The following is a 19,260-nucleotide window of genomic DNA, read 5'->3' on the forward strand; positions in this document are numbered from 1 at the left end:
TATTGTAAACTTTTCACTTTTATTTTTATTTTTATTTCCGATTCAATTTAACGATTTTAAAATAAATAAATAAGAACTTCAAAATTTAAAACACTTATGACTTTTTTCCGAAACCATATTTTGCAAACCACATGTTCGACAGATGTGATGATGTTCCTTCCAGATGGCGCTTTGGAGTCAAGCTTTAACTCCATGATAAGGTAAATTTTCCATTTTTTCGCTGTAACTTTTCGGCACCTAGGACCTGAGGATTTGCGAATCGTTTTAAACATTTCTCCGAATTAACTCTGAAGTATGACCACAACCAAAGCCGAGATGGATGGAAAAAACGTTTGATTTGTTAAAAAGTAAAACTAGAACCGTCGAATAAATAAAGCTCGAAATTAAAAGTATACAAGCCGCAGTTTTGACACTCTTCTTCTCTCTGTGGACGCAATCTGGTTCGCAACCAGATAAATTGAGATGAAATGATAGGAAAATAGGAAAGAAGTAAAGTTATTATGGGTAAATATTTAACAGAAAAGAAAGAAAGTATAAATCAAAACACACACTTATTACAGTTTTTTTTATTATTGACTTACACGTTGAGAAGACAAGTGAGCTTTGAATTTTGGGTCAATTTTGACAGTTGGAAACATTGTGATATTTGGTACGTCCAATTTAGGTCCGAAACATTTCACTCACTTTGACGATCTCAATAATTTATTGTTTTCATGTTATTGTTAATGGCTTCGGTTTCTCTCCGACGACGACGACAACGCTAACGTTAACATAGTTTAACGCTTGCACAACAGCTTGCTGGGATTGAACACGCGCAACACGCAGTGGTATTAGTATATCGGGTGGGATGGTATATTAGTGTGTTCGTGCTAGCGCTCGCTGCAAGAGCTGCCAGTTCGGAAATAGGACAAAATGTGTTACGCCGCACGAGGACCTATCACCAACTAGAGGGTTGCCTGTCGAGGGATGAAACGTCCAAATTTTGATTAATCAACTGGCCGAAACGAGTCAGTGTTGGTGTGCGGAGGTTGGTTCCATCACCGAAATTTTGAGTTTTTTTTTTGGTTTAGCTATTTTTTTACATTGCAAGCAAAAGCCTTCCGCTGCGCCAGGGTTGCCAGTTTTGCGGTGTGATGTTTTGGACTGTGTAAATTTTGCCAATTTTGTGCGCTGTGTTGTGGGCCGAAATCAGTGCTGCTAGTTTGCTTTTTTTTGGGTGTCAGATGCGGCGATTTTTTTTTTGGTGTGTGGAAAACTTTTGCTTGTTTGGAGATGCTTTTTTTTAGTAGGCAAAAGCTCGATTTGGTGAAGTATGTTAGTAATCTCGAAGGGTAGACCTGAAATTGAAGATAGTTTGTCGCGAGGAAAGGAGAGCCCGACAAGGTAGAAGATTAGTAATAGGAAAGAAATAGGTTGGAAACTACTAGAAATATTTGGAAAGAAGCAGAATTTTGATCAGTTTAAAAATTGATGTTAGAAAATCTTAGTTAAAGAATTTTAAACAGGCAAAGTAACCAGAAATAGAAGCATTTACCCTAAATCAACATTTAATAATGATATTTTGTACCTACTAAAATTGTTTTGAATAGAAAGTAAGTGATAATATAATTTGCGTTGATTGTTTATAAATTGCTTCCCCTTTTTTGATGTTATTTAAAATTGATTTCAACCAAAATCTGTCAGTTTCCCGTTGACTTTCGAAAAGTTTGTAACCAATGAGTTAAAATGAAAATCGGAATATTACCAGTCGCTTTTGTATCCACGTTTTTATTAATGGAGGAATCGATAATGCAGCAAACACTGGCTGCGTCCTGCTGACCGCCGGAGTTGTCAAAGTCTGGTTTGACAGCTCAAGAAAAACATTTTGATCGATCTGTCAAAAATTTTCACAAGTATGGCGACGACTCGACCCGCGTGATCGTAAAAGTTTATGCGCGTAGCTGTTTTTTCTATCTTTTTCTTTTAATTCGCACAAGCTGGATAAACATTTCGCAGGCCCTCTAGACAACACGCCCGAGCCGAACAATCGGCGAAGAACCTCCCGGACGCAGAAAGGTGTTAAAACTGATCAGCAGGCTCTCTCGGAACACGCCCGAGTTGACCACTCCTCCAAGAACCTCGGCCGGACGAAAACAAAGTGCAAAAGCTGTCCAGCAGGCCCTCGCGGCATCACGCCGGAGATTACCATTCCCTGGCGAACCTCCACCGGACGAAACAAGTGTTAAAGCTGTCCCACAGGCCCTATCGGAACACGCCCGCGTTGACCACTCCTCGACGAACCACGACCGGACAAAAAAAAGTTTAAAAGCTGATTCGCAGGCCCTCTCGAAACACGCCCGAATTGTCCACTCCTCGACTTGTCGGCGAACCTCGACCGGACGAAGAAAAGTGTTGAAGTTGTCCGGCAACACACCGGAGTTGGAGACTTGCCGGCAAACCTCGTTTGAAAATCGACCAGATAGAGATGGCGAACAATCTGTCGGCGAAAGCACAAAAACTTCAACCGGAGGATATTGCCAGGTACCATGAAAAGATACGGGTCATAGATGGAATTGACCCGTATAACATGGAGTTTGATTCTGGCAACCTACCGCTAACAGTGGATTATGACAAGATATTCACACACTTGATAACCAAAAACTCCTTTCGGACCGGACAGCCGCACCACAACATGAAGTCCTTGGAAGCGTACAAAGCCTTCCAGACGGGTTTTGTTAAGGAAGTGAAAGGTTGTCAGCAAAAGGATTTGTACGTTGTTTTTGGAAAGGTACTTTCCCAAAAAAAAATCGTATCATTATAATTTATACATTTTAAACACTTAATAGGTACTTCACAGTATGAGCGTGAACGAACCACCAGCAGAATGTTGGCTTCTGGTTCAAGACGAGGATACTGATGAGCATGAAACTGGAACGATCATTTCTGCACACTGCGATTGCCCAACGGTACGGACGAGGACGAAGAACTTGTCCGAAATAGGCAGAAAATAGAAAATCTGTCGATGCTTGCCCTGTACGACGATTGCTTTGAGCATCTACCCATAGAAGAACTTCGAGCGGCGGTTAAATTTATGGACTGGAGTATTCAGCAAGAAAGTTGTGACCTTGTCGAGGAGATGACGAGACAGCAATCGGGTGACCCTCTCTGGTTTAAGATGCGCATAGGTAGAGTAACAGCTTCGGTTTTCAAACGGTGTGTCAGAACGAGTTCTTCAAACCCATCAATGTCGCTCCTTCGATCAATCTTCACGGAAAATCAAAATCAAAGTATACCAGCTTGTCTCCACGGGAAACTCAACGAAGCCAACGGTGTTGCTGCAGCGATTAAGTGCTTCCAGATTCAAAAGCACCGGAACGTTCGTCACACTGACAGTGGATTGGTAATTTCTCCCAATTTTCCCTATTTTGCAGCATCGCCGGATCAAATCATTACGTGTGATTGCTGCGGAAAAATAACGGTCGAAGTGAAGTGTCCTTTTAAGTTTGAAAATCTAAATCGAGAAGAAGGCATTAACTTATTATTGAATCAAAAACAAGCATACATCGTGCGTAATGATACTGGTGCATTGGTTATGAACCGCGACCATAGTTACTATTTCCAAGTGCAGATGCAAATTTTCCTCACGAATGCCAACTATGGATTTTTCGTCATATATGCATCTAAATTTCAATTGTTCTTGAAAGTTCATCGTAATAATGAGTTTTGGGAAAAAAATTCCAAAAAGGCAGAAGAGTTTTTCGAAAATGTTCTAGGACCGGAGATAATCGGACATTTTTACTCACCGAGATTTTGAACCAGATTTTGAAAGAATGATTTAACCTTAATTCATTGCATTATTTATAAATAAATTCTAACATTAACCAATCCTGTGTGTTATTTAGTCAAGAAAATTACTGAAAAACTTGATAATTGGATATTTACCATGCTGAATCAAGCCCAACTGGACCTCTATCGCAATACTGTAAACCACGCTCACTCGAATTCGTCCGAAGAGACTGATCTGGATAAGGACATCGTTGAAATAAAGGTCGTCTTGTACAATCTAAGAAAGCATCTAACGTGGGTATACAAACTAAAAAGTTAAATTTGTTTTTATTTTGTGATCCACTCGACGGTTTGTACAAAAAAACTTACCTTTGTTATGGTTATTGCTCAATATTTACAAAAAATATTCGAGTACACTTAACTTCAAGGCTCATCTAATTAAAACTGATTTCCATACAAGATAGATTAAAAAACTTTTTTTTTGTTGACAAGTGCGTTCAAAATAAAAACTCAGCTGGCACCAAAGTCATGGCTCATGTGATTTACACTGTTAGGGTATATGAGTCATAATTGAGTACTCACGCTGTTGTACTTATTTTTGAGTAACACGTTTAAGATAAAGATTTGCGCATAATAATTCAAGCAAAACAATTTAAGTGGACCAAATTTGCCTGATCATTTTGACTAAACTTTGTACTCCGATATTAAAACATATCCCGTTATAAACCTAACTTTTGTGTTTTAAGCTGAATTGCTAATTCAAAAATGCTTTTGGAATGTAGCAAAGATATTGGTTTATGAGGTAAAGTAAAGACTTTTGTTTTATTATTTCCGTTTCTAACATCTAGCTGACATTTCGGTTGATGAAATTATTGACGGACACAGGTTAAAAAGTGCACAAGCAAGAGTGACAATCATGTGCAAAACATTAACTCCGTTGTGCTCGTGGTTTAACAATGTGATTGGAAGACGTGTGCTTAAAATCCCAGATTTTTGTCGTAATGATCCTATGCTACGTTCTACTTCATTTCGAATGGATGCTAGAGCACGAGTTCTTTCGATTGCTGTCGAGCTAAGTTGCTTTTTCTTACTTGATGAGTCGGGTACCTTGAGAATAGCTCCTTTGTCCTGAACAGCCTTCCTTATGGTGAAGCCCCTATCAGCTAAAACAATGTCGTCCTTGTGTAGGTTTTCCAAAAAACCACAGGTTTCAGTTAAATACTTATCAGATGTTCTACCTGAGTAGGGTTTTGAAATAAAAGAAATGGACCCAAAAGATGTTATCCCTATCAGCTCCTTAACTGTGTGATGATGTTTGTACGTACTGTACATCTTTACAATTGCATCTTTAACTCCTGGTTTCTCGGTAAACACCTCAAAACAGTCGAGTATAACAGCTATGGGTGCATTATAAAGTTTATGAAACTTAGCGGGGGTGTTCGATGCTATCAGATCAGGCGAAGGCCACTTAACTAAACCTTTAAGTTGCATGTACATAGAGTATAAACCGGAATAGAAGTAGCGGGTTACCGTGGCAGTACAGACCCGAAACAAAACTGACAATGTACTAAAGCATAGACCTAGCCTAATGTACATAAGTACCATAATTATAACTTGCTTCTTGCTCAAAACATCAGAAAACACCATAATTCCTGGCCTTACAAAATCAACCACTGCTGCTAAGGTAATATAACTCGGTAATCCTGTCAAATGTGTAACCTTGCGGTCGTTATCTTGAAATGAATGAAGATCCCACCGAAAGCACTCTAGAATTTTGTTCTGCTTCTCTACCGTTTTCTTCAGCGAGCAAATTTCAGCGTCTTTTTTCTCAAGTTCTTCCTTGTACTGTTGTATCTGTCGGAGTAACCCCAAGACATTTTCCCTGGAAATGTTTTCCTCGTTTTCTTGGTCGTCAACGTTCATGTCCTCCGGAACAGCTTCGTCAAATTCTCCATGCATGTCCTCCGGATTAACATCATCTAGCTGTTCATCGTGGATCAAACTGATGTTTGTTTGATCAAGCTCGGAAGGGTTCGTAATGTTATTGTTGTTGGTGTCTTCATTAGGTCCATCATCATAGAAAAGGTATTCCGAGTCGGGCACATTTTGAGGAGCATCTTGTGAAGTGTGCTCTTCGAGCCATTCTTCATCGCACTTGTCCGAGGCCCAATCTAAAATTAAAAGGTTGACCGATTTAATGAATCTTAAATTAATTATCATTTTTATGTGTTACCTGGAGAAGAATCTAGAGAAGTATCCACAGGATTTAGATTTATTGAAGGAACCCAATCGATATTTGATATATCGTTAGGAGGAGCAGGCTTTCCTGTTTTTAAAATAAATATTGGTCAATATATCCAATTAGATTTATTATATTTTTTACCTGAATGGAAATGTTGGCCACAAACAAAGTCCTCTTTGTGTTCTACTTTCAGATTGACCGCACTAATCCACAATTTTCGCCTTAGAACTTCTCTGGCAAGGTCCCCCTTAGGAATTTTGTAAAATCCAGTGTCGGTTTTTCTTTCCATTGCTCCACATTTTATAACAGCACATTTTCGGGGCATTTTCGCAAATAATTTAAATAAACTTCAGGTCGAGCTTCGCCTGGGAGAGCCTGCGGGACAACTTTATCACTTGTTTCGTCCGGCCGAGGTTCTTCGAGGAGTGGTCAACTCGGGCGTGTTCCGAGAGGGCCTGCGGATCAGCTTTTACACTTTTTTGTCCGGTTCTGGTTCGTCGAGGAGTGGTCAACGCGGGCGTGTTCAGAGAGGACCTGCGGGACACTTGTTTTGTCCGGTGGAGGTTCGCCAGGGAATGGCCAACTCCGGCGAGATGCCACGAGGGCCTGCTGGACAGCTTTTGCACTTTGTTTTCGTCCGGCCGAGGTTCTTGGAGGCGTGGTCAACTCGGACGTGTTCCGAGAGAGCCTGCTGATCAGTTTTAACACTTTTCTGCGTCCGGTGGAGGTTCTTCGCCGATTGTTCGGCTCGGGCGTGTTGTCTAGAGGGCCTGCGAAATGTTTATCCAGCTTGTGCGAATTAAAAAGAAAAAGATAGAAAAAACAGCTATGCGCATAAACTTTTACGATCACGCGGGTCGAGTCGTCGCCATACTTGTGAAAATTTTTGACAGATCGATCAAAATGGTTTTCTTGAGCTGTCAAACCAGACTTTGACAACTCCGCCGGTCAGCAGGACGCAGCCAGTGTTTGCTGCATTATCGATTCCTCCATTAATAAAAACGTGGATTGCTCGTTCTAAGCGAAAATGTAAATGCTTGCATGTCTGCTGTACAAAAACTAATTTTTAAGTTTACTAATTGGTCCTATTAAATCGTGTCAAAATTTTCAGCTGCTCTTGGGCGCCCCAACGAATCGTTCCGGAACCTCGAACACCAGCTCCGCCAAGCTAGTGGCAACCAGCACTGCCAAATTTGGCAAAACAGTAAGCCTAACTACGACACCTGCGAAACGTTCCGGTTTAACTGTAAGTTAAGAAATTTTTGTTGCTCAAAATATTAACCTGAAAATTTGTTCGATTGGAGACAAAAAAATATGCTGCCATCGTTTCGAAAGGGACCGCTGGAAAAATGGTAAGCAAATCGGGATTTACATTTAACAATTATAAAAATATTTCTGTTTTACTAGACAACCACGTTGAAAACAACAACTCAAAAGGTAAATTTTAAATTTACAACGTTTCACCGAAAAGAGGTAACTTCACAGACAACTAGACTTAAGAAAAAAAGAACCATCAATCACTCCCCACTAGAGCCATCTAGTGGCGAACGCGACTACTACTCGAACTGTGTGGTAGTGTGCGTTGATACCGTGAAACGCACGTAAATGAGCTGTGGTGAATTTAAAATTGCCGTGGTGAGTTTCGCCAGCTAAACGGTCATTAATATTTCTGGATTAAAAAAAGAGAGCTTCGTTAGTTTGTCTGTGGTAGACTTCTAAAATTATTTTTTTGACAGAAATGGGACGGATTGACTGCTGGAAAGACGACTACCAAAAAGGTAGGGCTTAACTCGATAGTCGGGAAATACACAAATTCAAATTTCAACTTTTAGTTCGCAAATCTGAAGGATACTCGGCGTACTACAAAACCGAGCGGAACATCTATAAAGTCAACCATAAAAACACCATTTGGGGTAAGTTTGAAGCTGGCATGATTTTTGGCACAAATGTTTGTCACTCTTCTTTTTTTTCAGACATTGGTGGGACCAGACATAAAGCCATATCCCACTTCTAAGGTAGTTGAAGATAAAACTTTATAAAATAATATTTATATCAAATATGTATTTTCAAAGAGAGGAAGCACCTACGAACCGGCGCAACCCTACATTCCCGAGCTGATGTTTTCAGAGCCATTTTTCTCCGGAGTTTCCGAAGATTACGGAAATCCATTCGGCGAACCAGCCGGCACATCAAAGAAGGACGGAAACATAACCATAACGGCAGTCATGTTTGAAAACACAGAGGGATACGGAAACGTCACCGTGTTCGAGCAGGGTAATGTCACAGGGGCGGGATTTTCGTTGTCACTGGAAGAAGGCACCCACTACGGGATTACTGTGGAGCCCGAGACGAACTCCACCCAAGATTCCACCTTAACGACCACCACCACCACCAGGAAGCGCCTTAAGCGCAAGAAGACGACTGTCGGCGCAGACTTGACCACACGCAAGCGGCTCAAGCGTAAACGCACCACGACGGTGGCGCCTTCCGGCGCTTTTGAAGAGTACCAATATGATGAAAATTAATGAATTTGAATCAATAAAGTTTAATTGTGCCGGAGAAAGTCGACAATCCTTGGAACAAACTTAAAACTATGATGTTGGATTCATTCTAAAAAAAATCTCCCATAAAAAAAAGTATCGATGGCATGATTTGATCCCAAAACCTTTGACTTATCACCACGTTGCCCTTACAGTATCGGCCACCATCGCTCGATTTGCTGAAAGATGTCAAAATCTGATTTACCAAACTCTGTCGATACTGTTTCAATGAACGAAAACGAGGCCATTATCCTCTCACGTGTACCATTATCCGCTCAGACAAATTCAAGGCCGTTTTAATTTAAAATAAATTGATTAACACATTAAATTCACATCACCAAAATTACCGTAGGAAAGCAGGAAGTACATCCGCTCAAATATCAAGAGGTACAAATCGCTTTTGCAAAACAAAACGAACCAATCCGATTTTTTGTTTTCGTGACTTTGGCAAGACGAAACAAAAATATCTGCACGGTAGGTCCACATGTCAAAATTGTAACAATGCAGAAGAGGCACGCACTCACTACAAGGTGTCACCCGTCAGAAATGATTGCTAATTGTTCGATTAAAATGTCCAATGATTTACGCCTATTTGTCTGTGGCCAGTCAGTGGTTTCACCAAATCGCTTGAATATATTATGCACAAAAAAAAACAATTGAATTATGGATGGTTGGAAAATGTTATGGTTCAATTTCATCTCTTTTTGGATGTAATTTTAAATAAAAATAAAAATATTCGAAAAAAATGGGAATTAGAGGGTTACCTAAATTTCACCTTAACCAACACAGAAAAAAAATAATTTTGAAAGTTTTTATTTAATATTTAAAACCTGGGTGCTGAAAAGACAGAATGCGTAACGTGATTTCCGAATGATCCCCACTGCTCCTCACTAATACAACTGCACTGCAGATGTAAACATAAAAAAAGGTAGAAGGCTTTGCTCAAGCTCAAGCGTGACATATTTTTTGCTGCTGAAGTGACTCGTTTTGAAACGTTTTGGATTTGATGATTTTAAAGTTTTCGCTGCTTTTTTTTGTTCGTAGACTAAACGATGGGCGGCCAAAAGAGTCCTTCTTTGTTTTCAACGTGATGAAAAATTGCGTCAGAAGTGGGGGAATTTTATGAATCAGAAGAGCAACCGGATGAAAGTTACGAGATTATGTATCTTTGAAGCGCAGTGATAATACAGGAGTAAGATTATTCAATGTTATTTGGCAGGTGCCATAAACAGTTACTGACAATTCGTCGTAAACAATTCGTAAACATAGGTTTTGAGTGAGACATAGCGCTTATTGAAATGTTAGCGACGAATTTTGACTCGATTTCATCATTTTTCTTAAGATTTGTTGACTTTGGATTCCTCAAAAGCTCAACGCCCTCGACTTTTTTATTCCTGACAAAATAAATTGTAGATCGATTGCAATATTGCCAATTCGTGGCATCATTTTTCAAACAGGTATATTGGTTCCGCTTTGACAGTTCTAAATTGAGGCCGCTTTGCGGACCACTATTCTGCACCCAGAGTAAAATCACACATACGTCCAAAACTGGGCCTCGAGCCGAGAGAATAATTGTACCATTTAAGGACACAGAGAACACTGCTCGAGATGAGCGAGAGAATTATTCCCTCGAGATTCATTTGCAAAAAAAAGTTCATCCGTCAAAACAAAAAAAATAAAAAGTATCTGAGGCCCAAGGAGTGGTCAAAAGTCACACAGAAAAAAAATCAAGGTACATCTGTAAAGGGGTACATTTTTATGTCAGAAAAATGTGTAATTTTACCACTGAAAATGAGTAATTTTACCACTATTCTGGTGTAATGTTGCATTTTCAGCCTAAATTGAGGAAAAATTACATCTTAAAAGAGGTAATATTCAACCTTCTACAATTACACCTTCCAAATTTACATTAAAAAAGTCATGGTAAAATTACATCTAAAAAGTGGTACATCTTTTATGTCAGAAAAAAGCTTTATTTTACCACTTATAATGTGTAAATTTACATCTGGCAGACGCTAGGAAAAAATATCTGTAATCCTACAAAAATATCAAACCAGCGATAGTTATATCTAGCTTACTTAATCCGCGCCCTAACCCGCACGGCCAACTCACCGCTGTGTAAACAGTATGATCAAAGCCAATGTACCTCTATGTGTTTCGTACATTGTATAATGTATTTACTGCATATACGGTACATTTACGATGTATATACGTATACGATATAGTGAAATTTTACCTAAATTTATGTGTAAAAAAATAAATTTAACAGAAACTGTCAAAAACTTTTGTTTTTACTGTGTAGACAGTCAAAATTACTCATTCCTGTCATTGCACCTATTTCATCAATTTCTATCGTATACTAGAGTGTCGGTTACAGCCATGGAATTAGCACCACTAGCTACGCTGCTGATTGCATTTATCCTTGTTGAAAATGTAAGTAGAGCAATTCTCTACGAAATCGGTCTTTTTTCTTCAATTTTAATTTTTGTATTTTTTAATCCGACTGAAACTTTTTTGGTGCCTTCGATATGCCCAAAGAAGCCATTTTGCATCATTAGTTTGTCCATATAATTTTCCATACAAATTTGGCAGCTGTCCATACAAAAATGATGTATGAAAATTCAAAAATCTGTATCTTTTGAAAGAATTTTTTGATCGATTTGGTGTCTTCGGCAAAGTTGTAGGTATGGATACGGACTTCACTGGAAAAAAATAATACACGGTAAAAAAAATTTGGTGAACTTTTTATTTAACTTTTTATCACTAAAACTTGATTTACAAAAAAACACTATTTTTAATTTTTTTTATTTTTTGATATGTTTTAGAAGACATAAAATGCCAACTTTTCAGAAATTTCCAGGTTGTGCAAAAAATCATTGACCGAGTTATGAATTTTTAATCAATACTGATTTTTTCAAAAAATCGAAATTTTGGTCGTAAAAATTTTTCAACTTCATTTTTCGATGTAAAATCAAATTTGCAATAAAAAAGTACTGTACTGAAATTTTGATAAAGTGCACCGTTTTCAAGTTAAAGCCATATTTAAGTGACTTTTTTGAAAATAGTCGCAGTTTTTCATTTTTTTTAAATTGGTGCACATGTTTGCCCTGTTTTGAAAAAAATATTTTTGAAAAGCTGAGAAAATTCTCTATATTTTGCTTATTCGGACTTTGTTGATACGACCTTTAGTTGCTGAGATATTGCAATGCAAAGGTTTAAAAACAGGAAAATTTATGTTTTCTAAGTTTCACCCAAACAACCCACCATTTTCTATCTTCAATATCTCAGCAATTAATGGTCCGATTTTCAATGTTAATATATGAAACAATTGTGAAATTTTCCGATCTTTTCGAAAAAAATATTTTCGGAATTTTCAAATCAAGACTAACATTTTAAAAGGGCATAATATTGAATGTTTGGCCTTTTTGAAATGTTAGTCTTGATTTGAAAATTCAAAATATTTTTTAAAAGATCGGAAAATTTCATATATTAACATTGAAAATCGGACCATTAGTTGCTGAGATATTGAAGATAGAAAATGGTGTTTAGTGGCTTAGAAAACATAAATCTGTTTTCGCTGCTTTGCATTGCTATCTCAGCAACAAAGTCGAATAACAGAAATTTTCTCAGCTTTTCAAAACAGGCAATGTGCACTGAAAACTGCGACTATTTTCAAAAAGTCACTTAAATATGGCAACGAATCAATTTCAGTAAAGTACTTTTTTTGCAAAATTTTACATCGAAAAATGAAGTTGAAAAACCCGCGAAAAATCAGTATTGATTAAATCATAACTCGGTCAATGGCATTTCTTCGCTATATCAAAAAATAAAAAAATTAAAATAGTGTTTTAAATCAAGTTTTAGTGATAAAAGTTAAATAAAGTTCACCAAATTTTTTTACCGTGTATTATTTTTCCAGTGAAGTCCGTATCCATATGAAGACTCGCAAATACAGATTTTCATACATCATTTGTATGGACAGCTGCCAAATATGGAAAATTATATGGACAAACTAATGATGCAAAATGGCTTCTTTGGGCATACCGAAGGCACCAAAAAAGTTTCAGTCGGATTAAAAAATACAAAAAAAATCGAATGACCGAAATCCTAGAGAACTGCTCAGTATGATTTGTTTTTTTTTCTGAGTTAATGTGACGTTAATATTTGATAACATCGATTCCAGGGTTCTTCCGGGCAACGCCTACCATCTCAAGTAGAAAACATTTCAACGATGCAAAATTTTCCACATTTTAGAGCATCTCAACTTGCAAAAAATCCGGTAACTTGGTAAAAGTAAAGTGTAGGACTATTGATAATTTTTTTCGTCATAATTTCAGACAAGGACCACAACTCGAGCCACTTTTAAACCATTGACGACGAAAGTAAGTAAAACTGATAACAAGCATTAACGGAATTGTTTTTTCGCTTCTTTTTTTCAGAAAACCCCTTTTCAAACTACAAAACGAATCATGGTATTGTTAGAAACATTTTGTAAAGCTTCGAAATTTTCAAAAATCATGTATTTATTTCAGAACCAACCACTTAAGCAGAAAACAACGGTGAGAGCTAGTACTATCCGAACCACCAAAAGCATATCGGTAATTTGTAAAAGTATTAAATTAAACTTTTTAGTCTAAGAAGAATGTTTATTTCTATTTATTAGTATCAGTCATTAAAGAAGACAACTACAACGGTATGTGAAGTACATTTTTGGAATCTAGTAATTTAAAAATAAAATTATTTTTTTAAGCATCATCTACCAAAGAAAACAACAACCAAGGTAAGATATTTTCAGATTGTGTTAGGATGCATAAATTCTGTTTAATGTTGATTATTTGACCAGAAAAAGTTTGTGACGGCGATAGATCCTGTAAAAGACAAACTTAGCTGGGTCGAGGTGAGTACAAATAAACTTTATTTCTACCTTAAAATAATGACTGTACATTTCATAGAAATATGGCGATATAGTTTTAGAAGCTGCTCTTGACAGTATTGTAAACTTTCCATCGTACGATGATAACGAAACCATGACGACGGAATTTCTTGAACTGGTCAAACCACCGGAAAAGGATCAACAAACGCTCAACGGAACCGATGCCACCACGGACGTGTATGAGAAATTCGAGCCGACGGCACCCATGGATTTGGATCATTCGTCGACCATTGGGGCTAATTTTATATTGACCTCTAGGAAACTGTTGAAACGACGCAAGACTACCACCCAAGCCATGACGACCCGGAAAAGGCTCAAACGCAGGCGGACCACTGCAAAGGCTACTGACGAAGAAACTACGGATTTGTAAAACTCGAGCAAAATTTGCTTGAAATCAATGAAAATGCATTAAATATCATGAAATAAAAAAAAAAATAATATGTTTAATTTTTTCCCCAATATTTACTTTTGTTCCCATAATTTCGCTTAAAAGAGGTAATGTCAGCGAATTGCGGACTGGACTTCGTCATATAAAAAAAAATGTATGTGGATAATTCTCCGCCAACTCACACAGCAGCTGCCCTGACCCCTCTTCGATTTGCGTGAAACTTTGTCTTAAGGGGTAACTTTTGTCCCTGATCACGAATCCGAGGTCCGTGTTTTTATATCTCGTTACGGAGAGGCAGTACGACCCCTTCCATTTTGAACATGCGAAAAAAGAGGCGTTTTCAATATTTTGCAGCCTAAAACGGTGATGAAATAGAAAGTTGGTGTCAAAGGGTCTTTTATGTAAAATTAAACGCACGATTTAACAGCGTACAGAATTCCGATAAAAACGTATTTTTCATTGAAAAAAAAACGCTAAAAAAGTTTTAAAAATTCTCCCATTTTCCATTACTCGACTGTAAAAAAATTTGGACCATGTCATTTTAAGGGAAATTTAAAGTACTTTTCGAATCAACTTTGTCCCAGAAGGGTCATATTTTCATTTGGAACAAAATTGTTCGTGTTTTTTTATAACTTAGAGTGTAGCAATGTTCAACAAAGTTGTAGAGCAGACAATTACAACAATTTTGAAAAAATAAGGAGTTTGCTTATAAACATCACGAGTTATCGCAATTTTACGAAAAAAAAGCTTTGAAAAAGTTGGTCGTCGTTGATCATGGCCGTTCACCGTCACCCGTGACAGACACGGACGACGAAACAAAAAGAAACGCAAAAAGTAACTTTTTCAAAAAAAAAATTCGTAAAATCGCGATAACTGAAAACTTTTGTTCTAGATGAAAAAATGACCCTTCTGTACGGAGTAACAGAAAATGGGAGAATTTTTAAAACTTTTTTATTGTTTTTTTCGATGAAAAACACGTTTTTTTTTCGGAATTCTGAGTACGCAATCAAATTGTCCCTTTGACACAAAATTTCTATCTCATCATCGTTTCAGGCTGCAAATTATTGAAAAACACATCTTTTATCGCATGTTCAAAAATGGAAGGTACCGCCCCTCCGTCACGAGATATTAAAAATGGACCTCTGATTCGTGATGAGGGACAAAAGTTACCCCTTAGGACAAACTTTCACGCAAATCGAAGAGGGGTCGGGGCAACTGCTGTGTGAGTTCGCTTAAAAGAGGGGATTTCAGTGAACTTCAGACTGGACTTTGTCATATAAAAAACTAGTTCAACCAGTAAAGTTTCTGCAAAGTACTTATCTAAAAACGAAATAATAAATTATTTATTTCAATTTATCCAGAATTTTCGAAAACATTGTTGAATGAATTTTGAACTTTGAAAAAGGGAATTTCTTGAGTTTTTTTGACATATTTTTTTCTGTGAAATAATCATTTTTTAGAGTGTATCTTTCATTTAAAAAAAGCAATAAGAAATTTCTGCAGCTTTGCTAAAAAACCAAATCTATCAGAAAATCCGTGTCTGAATATTTGAAAAGTTTAAAACTAGGGTAACCACCCAAATTCAATTTTGAATTTATAACTTTTGCAGAACCAGAAAAGAAAGAAGAGTAACTGAAAATTAAAACCTGTTTCAAAAAATAAATCGATATCAGCCTTCTAAAAGTATCTCTAACACCAAAAGTTAAAGCAATTGTTTGTGAAATTGTTTTAAAAATTGTACAATTTTTTTTTTCAAGAGACCAATTCGATACAAATCGGCCAGTTTCTACGATTTTTATTTTTTTTTTATTTTTTTATTTTTTTTTTGTTTGGCTCGAACTTTGTGGGGGCCTTCTCTATGACCAAGGAAGTTATTTTGTGTCATTGGTTCACCCATACAAGTCTCCATACAATTTTGGCAGCTGTTCATACAAAAATGGTACGTAACTATTCGAAAATTAGTAACCTTTGAATGAATTTTCTGATCATTTTGGTGTCTTCGGCAAAGTTGAAGGTATTGTTGAGGAATATCCAGAAAAAAAACGATACACGGAAAAAACACGATTTTTCACAAAAACTAAGTTTCCAAAAATACGTATTTTTGAGCCAGGAGATATGATCCAAAATTCTGCCGCCGAGTTATAAATTTTGGAAAAATAGGGATTTTTGGAAAAAAAAATCAAATTTTATGCAAAAAAAAACATTTAGACCTAATTTTTAACACTTGTAGCCCCAACGGGGTCAACAAAGTTGGAAATGCAAATACACCGGCTCTTTGAAACCTTGGAAAAAAAGTTGGAAATGCCATTTTTATTGTCACTTAGGGTAGACGCATCTGTGTTGGATCTACCTTGTTGTAGGTGATTCTTGACATCCTTCCGGATCGAATGCAATAAGAATAATCCAAATCGGTTGAGTTTTCGCCGAGATATAGCCGGATGAAGTTTCATTTCCAACTTTTTTGACCCCCTTGGTGCTTCGAGTAGGTTTTGACCCCGTTGGGCTTCATCCATAAAGTACGTCACGCTAAAATCAGCCAAAATTTACCCCCCCCCCCGTCCTCCCCTTTGTCACGCTTTCCCTATACTTATATAACGCAATGTCACACTTTCTCAGACCCCCCCTCCCCCTAGAGCGTGACATACTTTATGGATGACGCCTTGGTGCTACAAGTGTTAATGACCAATCAAATTTGCAATCGAAATGAAAATTTGATTTCAGCGAAATATTTGCAGTTTTACAATTTTTAAAAATGGTGACCATGAGTGACCATTTCGGAAAATATTTTTTTATGTTCAGAAAATTTGCTATAAAATTGTCTAAGAGACATTGGAGATTGGACCTCTGGTTACTAAGATACAGCGGCTTAAAGAAAAAGATTCCTGTATCAATAATGAAATTTGGCGATCTTTTCAAAAACAGTTTTTTTCTAAATCAAGACTAACATTTCTAGAAGGCTATACATTAAATATTACGTCCGCTGATTAAAAACAAATTTTGTTCAATTTATCAGACAGATTGAAATCACACAAAATAACAGGAAGTAATCACTAAGTTCAAAAAAATACTGTAATTGAGCAAAGTGATTAACGATTACAATTGTATCAACACAACCACTGAAAAATCTGTCCAGTCGGTTATAATCATGGAAATCGCACCATTGGCAACGCTTTTGGTTGCACTAACACTCCTTTTTGAACATGTTAGTTTGAAGTCGTTTTTTGGTTCAACACATAAGGCTACTAACATTGATTATCTCATTCTAGGGATTATCAGGTCAAGTTAATCCTTTTCAAGAAGACAACGTCAGCTCTTCCGAAACCACTCCATCGTTCAGAGCCTTGCAGCTTAGTAAAGTATGATTTAATGAACAGTACAAACTGAATAGTATCATTTAAAAATAATGAACACAAACACAGCCAAAGACGACCATCCCAGCAAAATCGAAACTGACTTCGAAGGCGAGCAACAGACCTATCACAACCACCAAGGTATGTTCGATCTCTGTTTACACCATAAAGAGTAACTAAATGTGGTATTTTGTATATTGTTTTCAAGCGAATCGGACAAACCACCAAATCAATTAAGGTAAAGAAACTCACATCGTAACTATTTATTTCCAAATAAAAACTTAATTTTGTTTCTAGAATCAACAATTGCGAAAAACAACTACAAAGGTTAGTATCTCATTTCCGCCAGATTCAGCATGTCAAATTTTTAACCCGTTTCTTTTCCCAAACGAAGGAGGTAGGCATCATTCCTTTACTATTGAGCAACATTCACTGAACCATTCAAGCACAACGGGTAAAATTTGAATTTCCTTGGGCAGTTAGTTCCGGAACATAGGCAATTACCAACAAACTCTTATTGGGGCCCAGTGTCCGCTTCCGCTTCCATACGAAATGCCACTGCTGAAGACAACGAAGATTATGGCAATTTGACTACGGCGGAGGTGCCAGACCTGTACGATGACCTCACCTCAACTAGAACAACACTGAGTGTGACCGAAGTTCCGGACGCGTTCACCGTCGAGGACGTAACTCGGAAACGGTTGAAGCGTCGCAAGACGACCACCAGACGTCGGCTGAAGCGAACGAGAACGACCACCAAGTGACAGATTTAGTTTGAGGACAGATCGGAAAATCACAAAACAATCAGTTATGTTCACGGGAAGGCAATTGGAAATATTTTGTTAAGACCTTTCGACTGAAACAAAATAAGTAAATTTTCAATACTTTTCAAAAATCTTTTTTTTCTTCATAGAAGAAAAATCTGTTGCAGATATGTGTCAAACTTTAAGTCACCCTCCCTTTCAAAAATGTCTAAACAATTAGAACAATGCAAAAAAACAAAGGTCTCTGCCTTCCTTCCTCGATGTCCTCTCTAGCTCTAGCGAAGAATCTCTCTGCCTCGATGGTTCTTTGGATCACTAGCGTGCCCAGGTCCTCAAGGAAGGTGGGGCAAAAATATTAGAGTTTTGAAAATTTCGTCGTTTATGGACACCCCCTGCCCAATTTTAGAACAAATTTCCGAGGATGGTGGGGCAACTGCCCCATGTTGCCCCACCCTGGGCACGCTAGTGCTTTGGATTCCATTTGTCAATGTTGTCTTTTTCTCATGGCCTGCATATACATTTTTTCTTTGCGAAACAGAGAATAGACGAATGTTTGACACTTGTTTGTGCTTGATTGCTGGACGTTGCTATGATTCTCTTGTATAGCTGGGTATCATGAAAAAACCATTAGTGGCTGAGATATCGATACATTAGAAAAAAGGTGGGTTGTTTGGGTGAGACTTAAGGAGCCATTACACTACCGCCAAACAAACTCGCACTTTTTCGTGTTTGTCAGTTTGTGGCAAACTCGCAAACAAGACAAAATGTATGCAGGCCGACGTTTGTACAAACACATCCACGCAAACCAACAAAGCAGGAAAACTGGCAAACTGTCAAAAAGTGCGAGTTTGTTTGTTTGTTTGCCGTAGTGTTGTAGCTCCTTTAGAAAACATCAATTTTCCTGTTTTTAAATCTTTGCATGGCAATATCTCAGAAACTAAAGGTCGTATCAACCGTGGTATCTACAATGTTCAAAAAAGCAAAATATAGAGAATTTATCAGCTTTTCACAAATATTTTTTTTTTTTTCAAAAGTGGGCAAACATGAGCACTTATTTTAAAAAATGAATAACTGCAACTATTTTCAAAAAAGTAACCTAAAAATGGCTATAAATTAAAAACTATGTTCTTAATCAAAATTTCACTAAAGTACTTTTTGATTGAAATTCGAAAAAATTTTGCGACCAATATTTCGATAATTGACAAAAATCAGATTTGGTTCAAAAATTTATAACACATTCTGGAAATTTCTGAGAAGTTGGCATTTGATGTCCCCTAA

At 37.3% G+C, this 19,260-nt stretch overlaps 3 protein-coding genes across 6 annotated transcripts in view; 1 reads left to right on the plus strand and 2 right to left on the minus strand.

Moving 5' to 3' along the window:
• LOC6041928 (isocitrate dehydrogenase [NAD] subunit gamma, mitochondrial) overlaps positions 1 to 19,260 on the minus strand; it is a 49,159-nt gene continuing 29,899 nt past the window's right edge. Inside the window, exon 5 of one of the 4 annotated variants that reach the window (XM_038259846.1) lies at positions 1 to 437. In XM_038259846.1, coding sequence (XP_038115774.1) covers position 437 — 1 coding nt within the window. In that variant the 3' untranslated portion in view covers positions 1 to 436. Of the gene's footprint in view, positions 438 to 551; positions 957 to 1,064; positions 1,338 to 19,260 lie in introns of those variants that run through there. The other 3 variants (XM_038259845.1, XM_038259844.1, XM_038259843.1) reach the window with 3 other exon arrangements.
• LOC119768770 lies at positions 2,436 to 3,073 on the plus strand. Its single transcript, XM_038259849.1, has 2 exons — positions 2,436 to 2,767; positions 2,826 to 3,073. The coding sequence occupies exons 1-2, from the start codon at positions 2,465 to 2,467 to the stop codon at positions 2,988 to 2,990; spliced, it is 468 nt and encodes a 155-aa protein (XP_038115777.1). The 5' UTR covers positions 2,436 to 2,464; the 3' UTR covers positions 2,991 to 3,073.
• Positions 3,006 to 6,612, minus strand: LOC119768768. Its single transcript, XM_038259840.1, has 2 exons — positions 3,783 to 6,612; positions 3,006 to 3,441 (listed from the first exon to the last, which is right to left on the minus strand). Exon 1 carries the CDS (start codon positions 5,983 to 5,985, stop codon positions 4,603 to 4,605), a length of 1,383 nt encoding a protein of 460 aa, XP_038115768.1. The 5' UTR covers positions 5,986 to 6,612; the 3' UTR covers positions 3,006 to 3,441; positions 3,783 to 4,602.

The sequence above is a fragment of the Culex quinquefasciatus genome, chromosome 3 (assembly GCF_015732765.1).
Source record: "Culex quinquefasciatus strain JHB chromosome 3, VPISU_Cqui_1.0_pri_paternal, whole genome shotgun sequence".
Taxonomy (NCBI): Eukaryota; Metazoa; Arthropoda; class Insecta; order Diptera; family Culicidae; genus Culex; species Culex quinquefasciatus.

Coding starts and splice junctions, on each gene's coding strand:
- LOC119768770 (XM_038259849.1), top strand. CDS start 2,465: ATGGCGAACAATCTGTCGGCGAAAGCACAAAAACTTCAACCGGAGGAT. Junction 2,768..2,825: donor TGTACGTTGTTTTTGGAAAG/GTACTTTCCCAA, acceptor AACACTTAATAG/GTACTTCACAGTATGAGCGT.
- LOC119768768 (XM_038259840.1), bottom strand. CDS start 5,985: ATGATAATTAATTTAAGATTCATTAAATCGGTCAACCTTTTAATTTTA.